The sequence below is a fragment of the Eschscholzia californica genome, unplaced genomic scaffold (assembly GCF_041429995.1).
Source record: "Eschscholzia californica isolate CP2 unplaced genomic scaffold, dmEscCali1.0.p SCAF_1, whole genome shotgun sequence".
Taxonomy (NCBI): domain Eukaryota; kingdom Viridiplantae; phylum Streptophyta; class Magnoliopsida; order Ranunculales; family Papaveraceae; genus Eschscholzia; species Eschscholzia californica.
In genome coordinates this window covers 37,327,268-37,347,253 of record NW_028238198.1, presented here as the reverse complement: position 1 = coordinate 37,347,253, position 19,986 = coordinate 37,327,268, and the positions used below count along the sequence as shown (strand labels likewise).

Here is a 19,986-nt window from a genome sequence, read left to right as displayed (position 1 = left end):
TTTAATAGATGGTGTAATCTTGTTTCACATCATTCTCCAAATCCTACCCTCTCCAAGATTGGGTTGACAATTTAGGTGGTATTTTAAATTTTTAATTACTCTTCATGTGTAATTACGGCGCCTAAAGCAGTTGTATATGGCGTGTTTAGAACTTCCCTCCAAAATAGACAGAGGAATATCTAACCCAATCGCTTCATATGCAAAGGGGAAGAAGGGTGGAGGAGCATCAAGAAACTGGTACAGTACTTTTTTAGGGCAAACTAGAAATATAGAGACAAGAGCGGAAGAGAATGGAGATTGGTCTGTTGAAATTCCCAACTTCATCAGCAACCCCTACTTGTTCCTCCTTCTCCTTTCCTCCTCCTCCTCCCCATGGCGGATTCACCAAGTTCCAACCACAGCATCTCCACCCAGCATCAACAACCCTCCTTAAAAAAAAATCCACCCAGTTAACTGCCCTATCATCATCTACTTCTCCCCCCCACTTGAAGCTACTCTCTAACTCTGTTGTTCCCAATTCGTTGCCTAATTTCGAAGAGCTCGATACAACCAATATGCTCCTCCGTCAGAGAATCATCTTTCTCGGATCTCAGGTACTGATTTGGATCAATGGGTTGATGAGTTTCATGATTTTTTTGTTAAGCTCAAATTGGTTAACCCTCAAGGGTTTTAGATGGATTTTGATTCAATCCCCTTATTGTTGAATGTGTTTTATCTGATTTGATAGGTTGATGATATGACTGCTGATTTGATCATCAGTCAACTCCTCTTTCTAGATGCAGAAGATCAGCAAAAAGACATTAAATTGTTCATAAATTCGCCTGGTGGTTCTGTCACTGCTGGTATGTTAAATTTTCTGCATTATCTTGCATACCAAAGGATTAAATGGACAACTTAGCTTGGCTATGTTGTTTTCATGTTCATTTTTTTTTTTTGCATCATCAACGTGTTAAAAAACTTATTTTTCTGCCTCAAGGCTTACGCCTCAATGTGTAATAAGCTTTAAGTTACCATCATCACACCATTGTTTTACTTAATCAAGTTCTATTTCCATTCTTTCCGTGGTACTCTGAAACAGATAGCATCTTTCCCTCGATTTTTTTTTTATTGCTGTTACCTTATGTGCTCTACATGCAGGAATGGGAATATATGACGCAATGAAGTTGTGCAAAGCAGATGTCTCTACTATTTGCTTGGGTCTTGCAGCATCTATGGGTGCTTTTCTGCTTGCCTCTGGTACAAAAGGGAAGAGATTTTGCATGCCCAATGCCAGAGTGATGATCCATCAACCTCTTGGAACTTCAGGGGGAAAGGTTAGTTCTTGGTTTATGCTGTTCTTTTTTTTTGAAACTTTGAATTAATGTTAATAAAAATGAAAGGAGGATATACACAGGAAAGACAAAATTAAGGGAGGCTAAAAAACTAAAAGGGCCTAATGTTACATCATGATAGCCTCCCAATTGGACACAAAGTCCGTAAAAGTGATGTTCCTGGCGCAAACAGTGTTTCTTTTCCAGTGGAACGCATGACCAAAACATCCTCCACCGCCAATTCGCTATTTGGATTGGACTCTTTAAAATTTTTATCGTTTCTATCCTGCCAAATTACCCAAATAATCGCTATTGGAATCATAGACCAGATATCTCTTTACCTTTGTTTGCCCTTTTACTGGCTTCCTACTCAGAGACCTCTTTAGAGGTGCTCGAGAAACCAATTTGCAGTTTGATCTTAAAGGGTGCATATCTGTGAGCATGTGGCTTAGCCCTGCTAGTATATTAGCTTAGTCTTATCACTAGATTCTTACACAAGTATCTTATTGTATGTCGATGGTCTGAAAGTTTTAGACTCCAATTGCGATTAGGTAGTTCCGCATGGGTCCTGGAACGCAGTATCCATTGCGGTGTATCTTACATATCTAGGGAGTTCAATGCACACCTTAAGGCGGTTCCTAAGGCAGTCCTCCATCCACTTTAAAAATTGAAGGACTGTTTTGGTTACTTTTGGCTCTTGCCATATGTTTCCAAGTTTATGGAGAACAGCTAACAAGAAGATATCGGCCCAAGTAAACAATAAGACTGGCTTCTTGACCTACCTCGAGGCATAAGCCCAGCGGGCCACAAAACTAGAATTTTGAAAGTCGATATCAAGATTATATGGTTAAGAACTCGATCTAGAATATATTTACGCCATTGTGTCAATGCTGTGCTGGCCTTTTTTTGGTCCAGTTCTCGTCTCCAGCTCTCTAGCTCTCTTAGGATGTATCTTGTAAAGCTCTTGGTCTACTCGAACGTATAGGAAAAATCAAGCTAGGTTAGTAAGAGATTAGCGGCTCTTCTAATTTTTTTCCTCGAATAAGTGAAGCCACAATTTTTATCTACGGAGTGCAGTGATTGACTGCAGTTGCTTTTTGATGTTAAGCTCCCTCGTGTACAAGGTTATACCATTAACTCCTCGGATTCAAGTATCTAATTAAAATTTAGACATAAACTATCACATTACTGGAAGACAATTGATCATTTATAATTAAAGTATTTGGCTGAACACATTGTACTGAATACTTTCCTTTTTTTCCTCTCCTAGCATCTGCTCTATTCAGTTTCTAGATTTCAGTAAGTAGTGTATCTATTTATCGCATATTTGCTTAGATGCATTTTGATCTTTCATGGGAGTACTCACCTGCCACTGAGGACTAAATTTCTCCCTTTTGTCCCTTGGATGCATGCCATAGCTGTCAGGCTGGGGAGAAGGTGGCTTAACAATGTTTTTTTTTAATGTAATTCAGGCAACAGAAATGGGAATACGAATAAGGGAAATGATGTACCACAAACTTAAGCTGAACAAGATACTATCCAGGATAACAGGGAAGCCGGAGGAGCAGGTTAGTAGTCCTAATAATGTGCATCTAAGTGCTCCCTTCTTCAATTTCTCATTGCGCTTTATTTATGTTGCAGATCGAAGTGGACACGGACCGTGATAATTTTATGAATCCATGGGAGGCTATGAAATATGGGCTGGTGGATGCAGTTATAGATGATGGCAAGCCAGGGTTGGTTGCACCAATTGCAGATGCAGTACCTCCTCCCAAAACTAGGGTTTGGGACCAATGGAAAGTTGAAGGGAGTAGAAAAGCCAAGAAAAGTTTGCCCTCAGAAGAAAGGATTTTAAACAAGGGGGGGTTACCACAGTAGCAGCAGGTGTAACACTGAGAGAGTAGAAAGTACTCGAAGGAAGAATGAAATTCTAAAACATTGCTTTCCTCTCTGGAGTTCGTATATATAAGGTCTGCCCGGTCTGTGATATGAAGTGAGGCATGCCTCCAAGTTCTTGTCAATTATAGTAGGCGGTGTTAATTAACTTCATCCTTATTTATGATTGTTGGCTTAATGAATTAGATTTTAAAATCAGCTTTTGCAAATTGGAACTTTTGACTTTAACTGCTATTTTCGGCAACCTCTACCAATTGGGGTACTCCCCAAATAGGGTAAGTTGATGGCAGAACCACTAAAGTGGCCTATTAAACCTTCGGGATCAAGCTTTCCATGAATTTGAGACATAATTGGAGCAGAGAAAAAATATTCACTATAGCCGCATATATTTTGCAATCGACTCTGGTTGCCAAGAGGCTTTATATCCATCTGGACCTAGCAGCTGGTGAACCATTTTTGAAATGGCTGCTAGAAATAGAATAATTTCGAACTTTTACTTGTCAAACGACACTTAAAAATAATTTTTTTACTTTTAACTTTCTTGAGGCACATTACTTCAATACTCGTAGATACCTCTCTATACACAGAGGACAACATAAAACATGAATAATAAGTATGTTACATCATAGAAGCATATGAAACAGAGATATTGAGAAAAAGATGAATGATAAGTCACCATGATATGATAGGGTGTATTATTTTATGCACATTAACAAAGATCAAATTTTGTTTAGGGATAATGTATTTACCACTTGCTTCGAGTCTCAGGAGCAACAATTCGACTAGATTAGTACTTCCTTATTGAAAATCCAACTAAAACGAATATTTTGGGCTACTTTTGCTTTCAATTGTGCTCTTTCTTCTAACCTTCTAAACCGCTTACCTAAATTGCATATAAATTCTTGAGCTTCTCGACCGTCTGCTGAAATGTCGGATAGTTTCTCAATGTTCCATCTCTCAACAAAGAATTCCACTATGTCTACATAATCTTTAGTTGAGTAGACTCCAAGCCTTTGAGCAACAGATGAGAAATGTTCAAATAACTTATCATCCTCTCCATCAAACATTAAGTGAGCTGGCATTGTTATTTTTTTCTTCATCATATCAGCAAAAGCTAATATCGTTGTATCAGGATCAATCTCGAAGAGCTTCTCAACGACCTTGGTGTAAGCAGTTTCGTGGCGCTTTTCGTCTGCTGCTATTACCCCACATATTTGTGCAAGTTTATAATCACCATGGTCTTTGGCAAGCCTGGCTGTGTTTCCATGTGAGGTGAATGTTGCTCTTTCTTGGAATGACCCGTAAATGAACCCGTGATAAGGGTTGTTCTCTGTCTGTAAGTTCTGCAAACAAAACACATTCTCACGTCGACAAATGGTACTCTCATAATAAAGATATAATATAAGTCTTTTCAACTCATCGCTAATTGGATTTGAGTTGGATATCCAAAAAATTAACATGGTATGAGAGCATGGCACATGTGTGATAGGCCCAACAACCACAATGTTCCTCTTCATCCAAGAAAAATAACATGTATTAGGCTCAAAAGAGCCCTACACTTGAGGGGACGTGCGAGATTAGTTCAAGATGCACAAATGGTGCTCTGATAATCAATTAAGAATACAATATCTAGTTCATCTTACGTACCATTCCAGATCCAAGAAGATATTGGATTGTTTTTTCGATTTGTTTCATATCAACACGTCCGGACAAGTATAAAAACTTATTAAGAAGATCTCCATGTCTATTCTCTTCAGAAGTCCATGCTCTTGCCCAGACAGCCCATGGACTTGAACTAACACCAGTTGCATCATCTTCGACGCCGCTCAGTACTGCATTGAACATTTTCTGGTAGGTTGGGAGGGCTTCCTCTGTTACCATGTCTCCTACCAAAGCAACAAAGTAGTCTTCTGGGATTTCTTTGCATCTCTCTCTTAGTTCCTTCACTTGATCATAAAATCCATCTGATTTTGGGTCTGGAAGGAAATCCTGAGGTTGCCAACACTTCTCTACAGGTTTTATATATACTAGAAGGTTGCTCTCTGCCCATGTTTCCAAGGATTTGAATAATTCTATCTTTTCTTGTGGAATAGAGTGTGTCGCCTTTATATGATTTATATATTGATGGCGTTTGATCTTTTGTTTCCTGATATTCACTACCTTCCTGAAATAAATTTAAATTTAAATATCTCAGATTTTCACCAATAAACTTATGATTGGATCAATTAAAATCTAGACACTAAACATTTACAATTTTGGTTGTTTTACGTACTTTTAACACTTCAATAAAATTAGATTTTACAACACGCGATTTTTTTCATTGCATGTATTTTTCAGCTCAATAAATTTAAGTTTGAGAAGAAAACTTGTTTTATAAAAACTGATTTTACTAGAGATAAACTAATGCAAGAGCTTAAGTTAGACAAATAATTTAAAAAAAAAAAGAAGAAATTAATTGCATGAAAAGATAAACCACTCTCTTTAGTAAACTCACTTGGAGGATTTGGAGCTGAATAAAGTTGAGGAAACCCTAAAATGTTTAAGATGACGGGGAAGATGAAGTGAAGCTCCGCTTTGGGAGTGAAAGCTCGTAACGACCGAGGTGCTAATTGTAACCATAGCCATTTCTTGTTTGAAAGAGAGTGAAAGGTAGAATTGAAGAGGAAGTGAAGAGTAGAGCTTAACTTTAAACATGGAGATATATATACACATAGACAAAACGTCAAAGATTGTAAGAAGAGAGATCCTAAAGATGTTCAAATTGTAGAATTTTGTTCAAAATAACTGTTTCATTTCAAGTTGGATGTTAATAAAGTTTATCTATTTTAAAATGATTTTCCATGGTGCAAAACAAGTTCTAAATGATAAACAATTTTACAAAAAAGTCAAAATAAAGAAGTTGTTTTTTAAAACCTTTCATTTAGTTGTTCTCAAAAAGTTACCAAATGCATGGTAAAAAATTTCAGTTTTTCTTATATTATATATATATATATATATATATACTGTGTAAACAATTGTTTTTGTAATAACGTCAGTAACGGCTACAAAATGTAGTAAACTATTGCACTTTTTATCAAAAAGTTGACAAATTTTATGCCAAAATAGTGTGATAAGTTTCTTTTGAAAGTTTAATTCAAAACTCGTTTGTTAAAACGTAAACTTTCCATAAAAAAATTGGTTAAGATTGAATTAAACTTTCAAAAAGAACTTGCCACATAATTTCGATAGCAAGGCCTAGAAGTAAAACAATAAAGCTACCTAACCAATATTGACTTATTGAGTACACAAAATCTTTATTGAATAGTCCCCAACACGGAAAAGAAAGCAAACACACTTCTTGTGTGTGCTAGCAAGTAGCAACCGTTGATAAAACGTAGAGACCATGTTTTACCTATGTTGCTTCATTAATGAGCATTTGGAAAGAAACAACTATTAATAAGAATATATTTCCAAGATATTTGTAGATCTTGTTAGAACAACGGTTGTTAGGCCAAACTAATTTGGTATTTGGGCCAATATAATATGGCCTAAAGGCATTTTAGCGATAGAAAAATGTGTTCACTTCACAAGGCCGAAGATACTTCTCTTATGGAAGAAGATCAAAACTATTATCTCTTATATTAACTCAGGTTGATATAAAGATGTGAAAAATAAATATGAAAGAAGTGGAACCGGTTAGGTGTTGAAATCGACGATCGATTTTTTCTCTCTTTCCAAAACAATATCAAAGCAACAATGATTTGATTTTTCGATTATTCGGTTTTTATTTACTTTTCATGATTTGGTTTATTGATTTGAATTTGTGTCGGTTTTCAAAAGTAAATATGTGATCTACTTTTTTCAATCGTATTAATGTGTACTTTTTGTATCGGTTTCATAGGTCTATGTGATGTATGATCTACTTTTTTGTGTTGATGATTTGATTTTTCATGGTTTGATTAATGTGTTGGTGTCAAGAGTATATCTATCTACAAACTTGATTCGGATTCCGTTTCAGATATGTTCGTGATCTTGTTTCTAATCTCATTTTTCAAATAGTTATGATCATGAATCTGATATTTTTCATGGTCTATTTGATGTAGAGCGATTAAAAGGCTCATCTATATAACCTAAATGTTTAAGGCCCATTTGCTTAATGATATTAATAATGTGAGGGTTCAGAGAGGAGGATCCTTAGTTACCTCCTTGTTTTTCATGAGTAAGCATAATGATATTTAAATCTCCTATAACAATCCAGAGAAGCATAGTATGACCATGACGATTATGTAATATATGTCAATGCTTAACTTTATCATGATAATAAGGACTACCATAAATCATGTGAGCATGTACCCAATACAAGATGCATTATGCAAACATTTCGCATGAATTATATGATTATCATCATAGTTTATCTTTATAGTAATATCATCAGTCCACACAAGAACTAATTAAGCCACCAACAGTGTTAATAGGATCAACAATTTGGAAATTGTGGTAAGTTATGGTATGAAGGATGTTAGATGTCCGATATCTATTAATATTGGTCTTTTGTGGAAAAATGACATTAGGTTTATGTTTGCTCAGCAAGTCTCTAAGATAATATACTGTTAGTTTTGATCTGCAGCCTTGTGTGTTCCAAGATAGAATTTTGATTGGTATGGTGGAAATATGATTCATATTGTTGACAAGTATAAATTATAAGTAAAGAAACGCCTTAGATAAGTTGATGGAGTGAACTTACAGGAGTAAAAGCAGCAGTGGATGCAAATTCAGTTAGGATTTCATGATGTTGAAGTCGAGGGGCGGCCTTTGATTTTTTTTCTTTTTTTTTTGTTGAAATGATAAAATAACATTAAACAACGAGAGTTCTATTACAGTACATATTCAAAATAAAATAAGGGATGTTCTTCCATGTCTGCGTCTTATTCCTCTTCCTTGCCCACTTTGTCAGTCTGTCTGTAACTTGATTAAATTTCCTGTTCACATAAGAAAACTTAACAGATTCCAACCTGAGTGTGATTTCCTTTATTTTTTGTATATTCTTTTTGGTTTGCCATTGTATTTCATTTCTATTGTTCTGTAAATATTGGATCACATTGATATTGTCACTTTCTATAATAATATTCCTGTAATTGTGGCCTACCGCCCATTCCATCCCTTTGAGAATAGCTATAGATTCGCATTCCTCTGCATTTATACTTCTAGTAGTTGTTGCTTGAGCTTCTAAGAATTTCGATTCATTGTTGTGTATAATTAGGCTTGTACCTGCAATATTATGTATGTCACTGAACGACGCATCTACATTTATTTTTACCCAATCTAGCATTGGCGGGATCTATTTCTCTTGCAACATCATTGTGACAAGAAACTAACTGAGACTTGTGGCCCCTGTGGCCCCACATTGTAATTCATAATTACTTAAGCAACCAAGCAGGAGTCACATGTATTTGTGCAATTCTGCAAGTAGTCACTTAATATGATACCCCATGGTGGAGGTATACCCTTGCAGTTCATGTCAACAATGTCGTCATTCAACAGAATAGTATCTGAGGATAAGACAAATCAATTACGAATAAATTAAGAAGAATTTATGATAATTCTCCCATTATGGGATGTACTCAATTAAGGACATTTTGGTGGGACTTGAGCTGCATTATGGAAGTCAAACATTTGGTAGCCCAAGTAGTGAATAATGTTGATATAAACTCTAAAATCTTGGAGGTATCATGTTTGATTCCCAGAAGATGTGGATTCCATGGTTTATGGAATTTGGGTTATTAAAGTATAAATAATGTTGTTGGATTTTAGGCCATAGTTTAGTTGGGTTATAGGTTCGTTCCTATAAGAATTTGGATTCGACGGTTATCGTGCTTATCATATCTTTGATATATCAATGACAGACTTGCATAATGGGAAGTACACAACTAAGGGCATTTGGTGGAATTTGACTTTTTTGGTTTGTTTTCACGGCCTTTTAGTTCGTAAGAGTCTATAATACAAATCAAGTATGAAATAAAGAACTTTAGTATAGAGAAATCCAAACTTAGAGGCCCCAACAACTATTAAGTAGGAATAAAGTCGGTGTGGGTCCGGGTGTGAATCCCTCAAAAAGGGGTAATAGCAAATCCAGGAGGAGAGGTGGGTTTGTGATTCCCATTCCCCGGAATCACATATATTAATATTTATTGACAAATATATCCTTAACAAAATATTGAATTACCAATTTTATTTTTTTGTAGGATTTGGTATTAATAAGTACTATTTATGTTTATGAACGAAATTTAATTTTAGATGAATTTCTATTTAGGTTTACGAACAAAATTTTATTTTAGATAAATTTGTATTAAGATATTTATTTATTATCTTTAAATTCTAACCCTTTGATGTATCGTGTTATTATTTCATATCTACGAATTTGCAAAAATAATACTGATTTTAATATATTACAAAGTTGATGTATATTTTATGCTAAAAAAAGTTGATGTGTATTTTATGTAGTTTAAGGGTAAAAGTGAACTTTTACAAACATTTACATTCTTATTCCTATACGAACCAAACACCTAATTGGGAATATGTCAGGAATCAAATTCCCATTCCTGATCAAACCAACCATCAAACTACAGTAATCTGATTCCCAGGAATCACGTTACGGGAATGTGATTCCCAGGAATCACATTCCATTCCCGCACGCCAAACATGGCCTTATAGTTTTCAACTTCTTCACTCTTCTTCCTTTCTCACTACCACCATCAACTCTGGCGACCTTCACTACAAATTTCAGCGACACCTCCACCATTTTTGGCGACACTTTTCTTCTCTTACCTTCCCTTTTTTTTCTCCTCATCTCTTTATTTCTTTGTCTCTCTTTCTTCTCTCTTGTCTCTCTATCTCAGGCAAAGGGGAGGAGCCCCTTTGTCAGAGCCGAGATTTGGTCTCGTCCGATAACCAAATCGCATTTTGAAACTAGACGGGGTCCAGCGAAGAGGCTCTTCTCATTCGTCGGAGATAGAGATAGAGAGGACAGAGAATATAGAGAGAGAGAGAAGAGAAGATGAGATTTCGACGAGTTTTGTCAGTCAACGATTATACCGCTGACATAAAATAGAGGGTGTGTTTGGGAGAATATTTTTAGTTTTCCACCTTATGATATTTTATTCTCCGAAAATATTTCTTATTCCTCCAAAACATCGACCTAGGAATAATATGATTGTGAAAGCTATCTACTCTCCGAAAATATTAGAGAATACTTATGTTATTTATACATAGAGGATAAAGTCCAGCTCCCTTTGGATTCAATTTCTTAGGTACAAGTATTTTTCCTCATACCGTTCCTGGGACCCCTCAACCCTACAATTCTTGGGTGAGGAAAGAATTTACCCACATTTTGGTAACTTCAACACCCACACTATATGGGATGTTGATAAAGGCACCTCTATTAGTGTTAAAGGCGCTTCTCTCAAGGCAGATCTGCAGTGGAGTTTGTTAAAGAAGGAGGCGCCTTTACAACTTACAGGGGCACCTTTAAAACTTCCCTAAATTAAATTTATCGGAATGACTTATGGATGTTGTCAACCCCCCCTTTTTTTTGTTGAAAGGTCAACCCCTTGACTTTAATTTCAAAAACTCAAGCCTTACTCACTTCTCTCCATTGATTCTCAAATCTGAAATGGAACATTCCTCAACTCCAAGCAACCTTTGAAACTCACTGGTAATAAAATACTCAGTATCCCCCTTAGCCTCACTCAATCTGATACCATCCACAAAAATCTCACCAAATTGGGCCAGTTTTATGGTCTCATCCATGTATACGTCTGTCTTCTCTAATCTATTATATAAAACACAATGTTTTTTGCTGACTGGGACAAACCAAAAGATAAATCCAGCCGTTTGTTCCCTTTGTTGTTAAATTTTGACCGTTAGATTTCTTACCTATCTAGAAATATCATAATTCATTCACCCACTCACTAAATCTATTATACAAACCCACGATAAATTTTTACCGTCCAATTTTCATAGTTAAATCTCAACCTTTAAATTTTATAAAACACAATATTTTTTGCTGACTGGCACAAACCAAAAGATAAATCCAGCCGTTCGTTCCCTTTGTTGTTAAATTTTGACCGTTAGATTTCTTACCTACCTAGAAATATCATAATTCATTCACCCACTCACTAAATCTATTATACAAACCCACGATAAATTTTGACCGTCTAATTTTCATAGTTAAATCTCAACCTTTAAATTTTATCCCAAATTATAACCAATATCATAAAGTTAGTGACAAATTAATTTTATACTAATGACCATCTATATAACTATTGACAATTTATTGTCTCCATAACTTTTAAAATATTAATTTTATTTTAGGTTATGAAATCGTAGCCCTTAGATCTTAATCCCTAATATCTCCTTAAATCATAACTCTTTATATCTCTCTCAAAACCTCTCTATCTTCACAATTTTTCAAAAAGTAATTGTCCTTCGGTTATAAAAGAAGAAGATTAATGGATCATATTCTTCACTCTTCTTTCTATATATATTTTCCTCCTAGGATCTTTCTTTCTATATTTTTTTTCTCTCTCTCACTTACAACATTTCTCATTTGTTAGTAGAAGAAATCTTTGTCGACAACAAAATGGTTTGAATTTAGTTTTTCTTAATTGATAATTTTTCTTAGTTGATTTAGTATTATTTTTTTATTTTGTTAATATAAAACACAATGTGTTTTGCTGACCGGGACAAACCAAAAGATAAATCCATCCGTTCGTTCCCTTTGTTGTTAAATTTTGACCGTTAGATTTCTTACATACCTAGAAATATCATAATTCATTCACCCACTCACTAAATCTATTATACAAACCCACAATAAATTTTGACCGTCTAATTTCCATAGTTAAATCTCAACCTTTAAATTTTATACCAAATTATAACCACTATCATAAAGTTAGTGACAAATTAATAATATACTAATGACCATCTATATAACTATTGACAATTTATTATCTCCATAACTTTTTAAATATTAATTGTATTTTGGGTTATGAAACCGTAGCCCTTAGATCTTAATCCTTGATATCTCCTTAAATCATAACTCTTTATATCTCTCTCAAAACCTCTCTATCTTCACAATTTTTCAAAAAGTAATTGTCCTTCGGTTATAAAAGAAGAAGATTAATGGATCATATTCTTCACTCTTCTTTCTATATATATTTTCCTCCTAGGATCTTTCTTTCTATATTTTTTTTCTCTCTCTCACTTACAACATTTCTCATTTGTTAGTAGAAGAAATCTTTGTCGACAACAAAATGGTTTGAATTTAGTTTTTCTTAATTGATAATTTTTCTTAGTTGATTTAGTATTATTTTTTTATTTTGTTAATATAAAACACAATGTGTTTTGCTGACCGGGACAAACCAAAAGATAAATCCATCCGTTCGTTCCCTTTGTTGTTAAATTTTGACCGTTAGATTTCTTACATACCTAGAAATATCATAATTCATTCACCCACTCACTAAATCTATTATACAAACCCACAATAAATTTTGACCGTCTAATTTCCATAGTTAAATCTCAACCTTTAAATTTTATACCAAATTATAACCACTATCATAAAGTTAGTGACAAATTAATAATATACTAATGACCATCTATATAACTATTGACAATTTATTATCTCCATAACTTTTTAAATATTAATTGTATTTTGGGTTATGAAACTGTAGCCCTTAGATCTTAATCCTTGATATCTCCTTAAATCATAACTCTTTATATCTCTCTCAAAACCTCTCCATCTTCACAATTTTCCAAAAAGTAATTGTCATTTGGTTATAAAAGAAGAAGATTAATGGATCATATTCCTCACTCCTCTCTCTATATATATTTTCCTTGATCATTCTTTATTTTTTTTCTCTCTCTCTCAATTACAAGATTTCTCATTTGTTAGTAGAAGAAATCTCTTTTGACAACAAAATGGTTCGAAATTAGACTTTCTTAATTGATAGTTTTTCTTAGTTGATTTAGTATTAGTTTTTTATTTTTTATTTTTTTAATATTAAATTAGTAATCTATGTTTTTATACATAAATTTTGTTGATTTAGTATTAGTTTTTCTTAATTTTGATAATGTTTAATTAGTATTTTTGTGTATTCTCCATAAGTTCAATGAAATGTTTAATTGTAAATACACTTGGTGATAAATGATAAATCTCTATTTACTTATATACCTTTCTCTATCAATCTATGTTATTTTAGTTTTCTATGTTAATCTTTCGCAAGTGAATAAATCATTTTTTTTAAGGTTTGACTGTATGATTAATACATAAAATTCAGTACATATAACATTTTTTTATTGATATTGTGTATTGTCCATAAGTTCACTGAAATGTTTAGTTGTAAATATAATTTGTGATAAATGATAAATCTCTCTCTCTCTCTCTCTCTCTCTCTCTCTCTCTCTGTACATGTATCTCTTTCTCTATCAATCTATGATATTTTTTGTTTTTATGTTAATCTTTCGCAAGTGAAAAAATCATTTAATTGAATCTTGTTTTCAATCTTTATGTATCTTTTCTCCTAGATTTTAACAACATATCTTTTGAAGAGTTAATTGTTATTTTACGATTTGAATTTTTTTTTTATGAGATTTACGATTTGAATTTACTATTTTACTTTTCAATTTTTTTGAGATGAGTAAGTAGTTGGTAGTATTATGATATTTTAACTAGATTTTACAAATTATGTAAACCAGAAAGTACCCATCTATCTTTATAGTGATTCTTTAATGGGATTTTCTTTGTTATAAATTTTTTCTTGATTTTCTTCTTTAAATTTCATTAAAATATAACTTTTCATCGATTCTTTGAACAATTCGAATTACCTCTTGTAAAAGTCAAATTAATTCTTACCTCCACTAGATGACTTGTAAACATCTGTGAAATTTTTGTCATGTTTTTAACACTGATTATCGATTTTAGACACTTTTGGTTTAAAAACTATTAACTTATATTAAATCTTTTGTTCCAGATTTTCGCGTTCGTTAATGTTCTTTTTGTTTCTTATTGTTTGTAAATGTAATATACATCATTTTCGTGTTCATCGACCCAAAAGTATTAACTTTTTGTTATTTGTCAGACATAAACGTTCGTGCCCTAGGGGCACGGGTTATAACTAGTTACTATATATAATCTATCGATGGAAACGGTTGAATGGCGTTTTATCTGACACATCCAAAGAATTCAACTTTTTCTTTGGAAATGATGCACATTCCAAAACCCATATAGAATCACGTATCAGAAAATATTTCCAAAACAAGAACAAGTTCAATTCTGTACATGTTGAAACCCATATAGAATCAATCAACCACATTCACTTGATGTGCAGTTTCGCTTGACAGATTTGGTTTTAATTTCCATTATCATAAAAAACATCTTGCCACAATCCCTCATTGGATGGATTATTTCTCGTTACTCTAAAAAAAAAGATCAATTAAAAAAATTTCTTATCTTTGCATCTTTTGTCTGGTATATTTGGAGAGCGAGATGTCTGTTTTACCAAGAAGCAAGCTGATTTAGGGATTGGAATGGCTATACACAATGTTAACTCCTCCTTCGTCGCACCACAAACAGAACGTCACACTATCATTGATGAATGCGAAGGTAAAACCATTTTACAAAGCATTGAATAGGGGATTTCAATAACCATGTCACATATCCAGATCAAAAGCCACAAACAAACACTTATTAATCAGCTCACAAATAAATTATCAACCTGTGGAGGGCAATAAAAGGCAACGAGATCAGACAATACCACACTCTTACCCTAATTTGCTTCACCCACTTCAACTATAAGCCAAAAAAACACAACAAAGTAGACGGTGCACTATCAAAATGGGCAAGAGCGAAGACGATTGAGGAAGAAAGACACTTTATTGCCTCTGTAATTCCACTTTCCTACCAACAACATACGAAAAATGATTCTCTTCCCGGCACGGAACCCGGCCGGATGACATGTCGGGACGTGATTTAGAGAGAGAAAGTAAGAAATTTCTCTCTCTAAATCATGTCCCGACACATCATCTGGCCGGAGTTCAGCCGCGTTCCGTGCCGGAAAGTCTATCACGGTTAATATCAGTATCCCCCTTAGCCCCACTCAATCTGATACCATCCACTAAAACCTCACCAAATTGGGCCAATTTTATGGTCTCATCCATGTATACGCCTGTCTTCTCTAATCACTATATATAATCTATCGATGGAAATGGTTGAATGGCGTTTTATCTGACACATCCAACGAATTCAACTTTTTCTTTGGAAATGATGCACGTATCATCCATGTATACGTCTGTCTCATCCATGTATTCGTCTGTCTTCTCTAATCACTATATATAATCCATCGATGGAAATGGTTGAATGGCGTTTTATCTGACACATCCAAAGAATTCAACTTTTTCTTTGGAAATGATGAACGTATCATTTCCAAAACCCATATAGAATCGCATATCAGAAACTATTTCCAAAACAAGAACTAGTTCAATTCTGTTTATGTTGAAACCCATATAGAATCAATCAACCACATTCACTTGCTGACAGATTTTGTTTTAATTTTCCATGAGCTAGACTTAAATGGGCTAACAATGGAGATCGTAACACTAAAGCCTTTCACTTGGCCATGACTCATCGTAGGCAGAAAAACAGAATCCAACAACTAACACTCCAAACTATAAGACAAAAGAACACCACAAAGTAGACGGTGCACTATCAAAATGGGCAAGAGTGAAGACAATTGAGGAAGAAAGACACTTTATTGCCTTTGTAATTCCACTTTCCTACCAACAACATACGAAAAATGATTCTCTTCCCGGCACGGAACCCTGCCGGATGACATGTCGGGACGTGATTTAGAGAGAGAAAGTAAGAAAACTTCTCTCTTTAAATCATGTCCCGACACATCATCCGGCCGGAGTTCAGCCGCGTTCCGTGCCGGAAAGTCTATCACAGTTTAAATATATATATATATATCGTAATAAAGAATTAAAATAGATAAATTAGTCAATTGGGGTGGAAGACATGGGATTCCATAATCATAAGTACTCAATGATGCCGGAGGCATGTCTAGTCTGAAGAAAAAAAAGATTTGTAATTCCGGCAATCACTCCGGGGCCATACTCAATCTGTTGTTGTCTTTTGAAATATATATAAAAAAGAATGTTGATCATTGTTTTCCCATTTGATAACTGTCCACTTGTCCAGGATTTGTTGTTTGGCTTTTGAAAAAAAAGGCACATTATTGTTTTCTTCTTTTGTGCCGTTTCTTTTGAGATGAACACACACTACTTCTGTATTCCCATGTGAATTAGTTGTAATTGCTTTTTCTTCACAAGAACGGTCTTTGTCACTAGAAATATTATATAGAACGTTCCCGTAAATATCAAAAGTGGCACAAATATTTTTTTTTTGTGATTCCATCTTAATAAGACAAGAGATATTTTTATCTTTTCACTCAGAGAAATACTAAAATTAATGCTTCTTGCCTTATTCACTACCACGTAAGTAAAGATGTCGTCACAGAGTCATCAAGGAGATATTTTTTAGGAAAATGATAAAGTTACAAAAGATTTTGACAAAAAAAATGTTCCCAGCTGATGTGGTGGTTGTGGTTTCAAACTTTGACCAAATCTATGCCGTTGAGAGATGAAAATCACAACCGCCACATCAGCTGGGAACATTTTTTTGTCAAAATCTTTTGTGATTCTAGCATCTCTCTATTTTTTATCATCTATTATATTAAAACAACTCAGACAGTTAACTAGGGGATAAGTCTGGCCGTCCATTTCTTTTGGCAGATTTCGTTTTGTTAGATCGAACGGTCCATACACAATACACTTATGTAAATAGAATAAAAATAAAAGGGCATTAAAGTCATTTTACATATCTCTCCAACCTCCCCACGATTCTGAAACTCCCTAACTTGTTTTTAACTAAAATGTATTGGATATCAAGAGAAGTCTAAGCTCCATTGGTTTGAGCACTAACAATCTATTGACAAATGAGGTCACTTTCACATGTCACCCTAAAATTTGGTGTCCACATAACTAAAGGAGAGAATATTGCACAAGATCCAATCCTATTACGCATTTAAGCATATTTATATTGCCAACTTTCAACTATATGTAAGCTTGATGAGTTCAAAAGAAAAAAATCCATAGTGTCGTGGCCAGACAACAAAAGTCTGGACCTACCCCGCCCCGTAGCAATCGGCATGCACAAACTTGGTTGTGTCATGAAGGACTTTAACAACCCACTCTAATTTTTGCAAACTCAACCGAGGAGTTTGGACGCTTATAAAAAATCCAATTCTAATGTTTTTACGGGAGTTCATTCGGGTTCAAGTTTCATGATATGTTGTGCTGTTTCGCATTTCATAGTGAGCCATTTTCACAACTTATTACGATGGCGGCCATAAGTCTTGGTATACCATGACCTATTTGGTCGTGGCGGATTATTTTGACCTGTTTATAAATGAGTAGCCCTGCTAGTAACGTTTTTTTTAAAATTTGCCCATAACTTATTTGAATTTGTCAAACTAAAAACCTAAAAAGATGGATGAGGCAAACAAACAGTGTATGTTGGAGGAGCCTGAAAGAAAATAAAGCTTCACGGGACAATTTACTATGAGTCCGTGACCATTAATTAATGCTGAACAGATAATCCGTGGATGGTTCAGATCAAACAACCAATCTTACCTCTCCAACACAAACATCACACCATAATTCCATATGGAAAACGAAAACTCTATATCATGTCATAATCCCGACAGAATCCCAGCCGAAGCATATGTCCGAATTAAATTTAGCGAGACAAAGTGTTTATCTCACTAAATTTTACCTAACTACATATCTAGACATAAATTCGACCAGAATCAATTGGTGAAACAAAATTGACATATAACCCATAACATCTAAATAATATATAATTTTTTTTTTTTCGAACTTTGTACTTACAACAGGAGATAATCCATATAATCAAGGAGCAGCAGTAGTAGAAGTGATTCCCCTATTAGGGTTAGAAGCAAAACTATTAACAAGAGCAAGAGCATTACTAGTAAGCTTCTTAACAACTAAAGCATGATTACATACTCCAGACTTCAATTTACAATTCTCAACTACCTCAAATCCATCCGTACACGTTTCTTCATTTGTAAGAGCAGCACTCATCCACGTCTGTACATTACTCATAAAAAACCTAAACGAAGAAGAAGAATCACCACTACCTTCATGTTCAAGATTAGACATTTGCTCTAAAGAACGCTTCATCTGGTAAACCGCATCGTTGAAAGTACTACGACAATCTTTCAAAGCAGCTGAAATTTTAGGGTTTGGTTTTGTTAAACGAGTCTGGTTCATGATGTTTGAAATGTATGAAGTCATTTGACGAGATTTGGAGAGAGAAATTCGGATTGCGAGTCGGGCAAGTTGAGCCGGATTTTGTTCGACGGCGTTTGAGTAGCCGGAGAGCGTGGTGTAGCAGATATCAGGATATAAAGTTACGTTACAGCTTGTGCGGATGAAATCTGTTGCATTATTGGTCGTTTGATTTGAGGAATGAACGGCTGAGATTGGTTTTAATAAGAACAAGAAGAAGAAGAAGAAAATTGTGAATAAGAAAGAGAGTTCTTGAGTAATAGCCATATTGATTTGATTCTTGGGTTTGTAAGAGCGTTATGTGATATTGGATGAGATGCCATTTAAATAGGGTTTACTTACTTGTCAGGACAATTACGATTTCTCATCCATGAATGGGCATAAATTACGTAAACTGCCATTATGCTTTCCCTTTTTCTTCGTATTATTGGTTGTTGTTCAAATGAATTGGATTTATTTGGTAACCACCACTGCTCTTACATCTGAACTGACACCATATGAAAACAAAGATTACGTGCTGTGTTATATGTGGCCTATGGAGTGCTGGTTTGAAGGATTTTTTTAGGCTTCTTTTTTACACCTGACCGACTACAAACTACATGCCATTATTTATTCTTTTACTATAGCGGAATTGATAAATCCGTGTTCTCAATTTTCACGACTACGTTAATATTGTTGTGTTTTATAGTTCGATTTGAGTTTTCACAGGCTCTGGTTTCCTCGTTAAACCGAGTTTATGTTTGAGCTAAAACATACAACTTGAGTATATAGATTAACCTTTTTTTTATATATAGGTTTACTTGTCCAACTAGTAGGGACGGATCTACATGCAGGTCAAAGGGGGCCATGGCCCCCCTTGACTTGCTGCAAATTGATTTAGAAATGTTGATTGCCCTCTGGTTTATCGATAAATAACGTTCAAGTCAATCTTATAACACATATGTAGCATGGTTGAGATGGTATAGGTGGGAGTTGTGGACGTGAAAGACCCTAGTTCGAGCACTAGTAGGTTTAGATTTTGTCAATTTCTATAAAGTTTTTTTGGGTATTAGCCTTATTGATTGACGATGGTACTATACGCAACTCTATTTTTACTCAAGATAACTATAGGATAAAAATAACTAGACAAACTAACTAAGCAAAACTAACTAAACTAGTGTCTTAAGTTGCTAATCAACATCAAAAACAAGAATCAAATACAACCGATTTATTTTTCATGTTATACACAACTCTATTTTACTCAACAAAATTATTTGACAAAATTAAGTAAATTAAAATAATTAAATATGGTCTCAAATTTTGGAGTTGAATTTTTTTTCTTTTAGACAAGATTACCAAAACTAATTACTATCCCAAATTTCTCGTATCAATTTTTTTCTCT

At 34.3% G+C, this 19,986-nt stretch overlaps 2 protein-coding genes and 1 pseudogene across 4 annotated transcripts; 1 reads left to right on the top strand and 2 right to left on the bottom strand.

The window, feature by feature from the left end:
* The first annotated feature begins 138 nt into the window (after nucleotides 1–138).
* Nucleotides 139–3,401, top strand: CLPP3 (CLP protease proteolytic subunit 3). Its single transcript, XM_086653028.1, has 5 exons — nucleotides 139–593; nucleotides 728–842; nucleotides 1,138–1,313; nucleotides 2,783–2,878; nucleotides 2,952–3,401. The coding sequence occupies exons 1-5, from the start codon at nucleotides 291–293 to the stop codon at nucleotides 3,186–3,188; spliced, it is 927 nt and encodes a 308-aa protein (XP_086509154.1). The 5' UTR covers nucleotides 139–290; the 3' UTR covers nucleotides 3,189–3,401.
* Nucleotides 3,402–3,717: 316 nt separating this feature from the next.
* Nucleotides 3,718–6,160, bottom strand: LOC147566537 (stearoyl-[acyl-carrier-protein] 9-desaturase, chloroplastic-like). 2 transcript variants are annotated; one of them, XM_086653027.1, is made up of 3 exons: nucleotides 5,701–6,160; nucleotides 4,854–5,370; nucleotides 3,718–4,549 (listed from the first exon to the last, which is right to left on the bottom strand). In XM_086653027.1, the coding sequence occupies exons 1-3, from the start codon at nucleotides 5,916–5,918 to the stop codon at nucleotides 3,989–3,991; spliced, it is 1,296 nt and encodes a 431-aa protein (XP_086509153.1). In that variant the 5' UTR covers nucleotides 5,919–6,160; the 3' UTR covers nucleotides 3,718–3,988. The 2 variants fall into 2 exon arrangements, with proteins under 2 accessions (XP_086509153.1, XP_086509152.1); XM_086653026.1 differs by having other exon boundaries at nucleotides 4,854–5,352; nucleotides 5,701–5,901.
* An 11,969-nt stretch (nucleotides 6,161–18,129) lies between these two features.
* On the bottom strand, nucleotides 18,130–18,918 carry LOC147566536 (21 kDa protein pseudogene; annotated as a pseudogene). Its single transcript, XR_015230489.1, has one exon. The product of XR_015230489.1 is annotated as a 21 kDa protein pseudogene (transcript).
* Nucleotides 18,919–19,986: the final 1,068 nt, after the last annotated feature.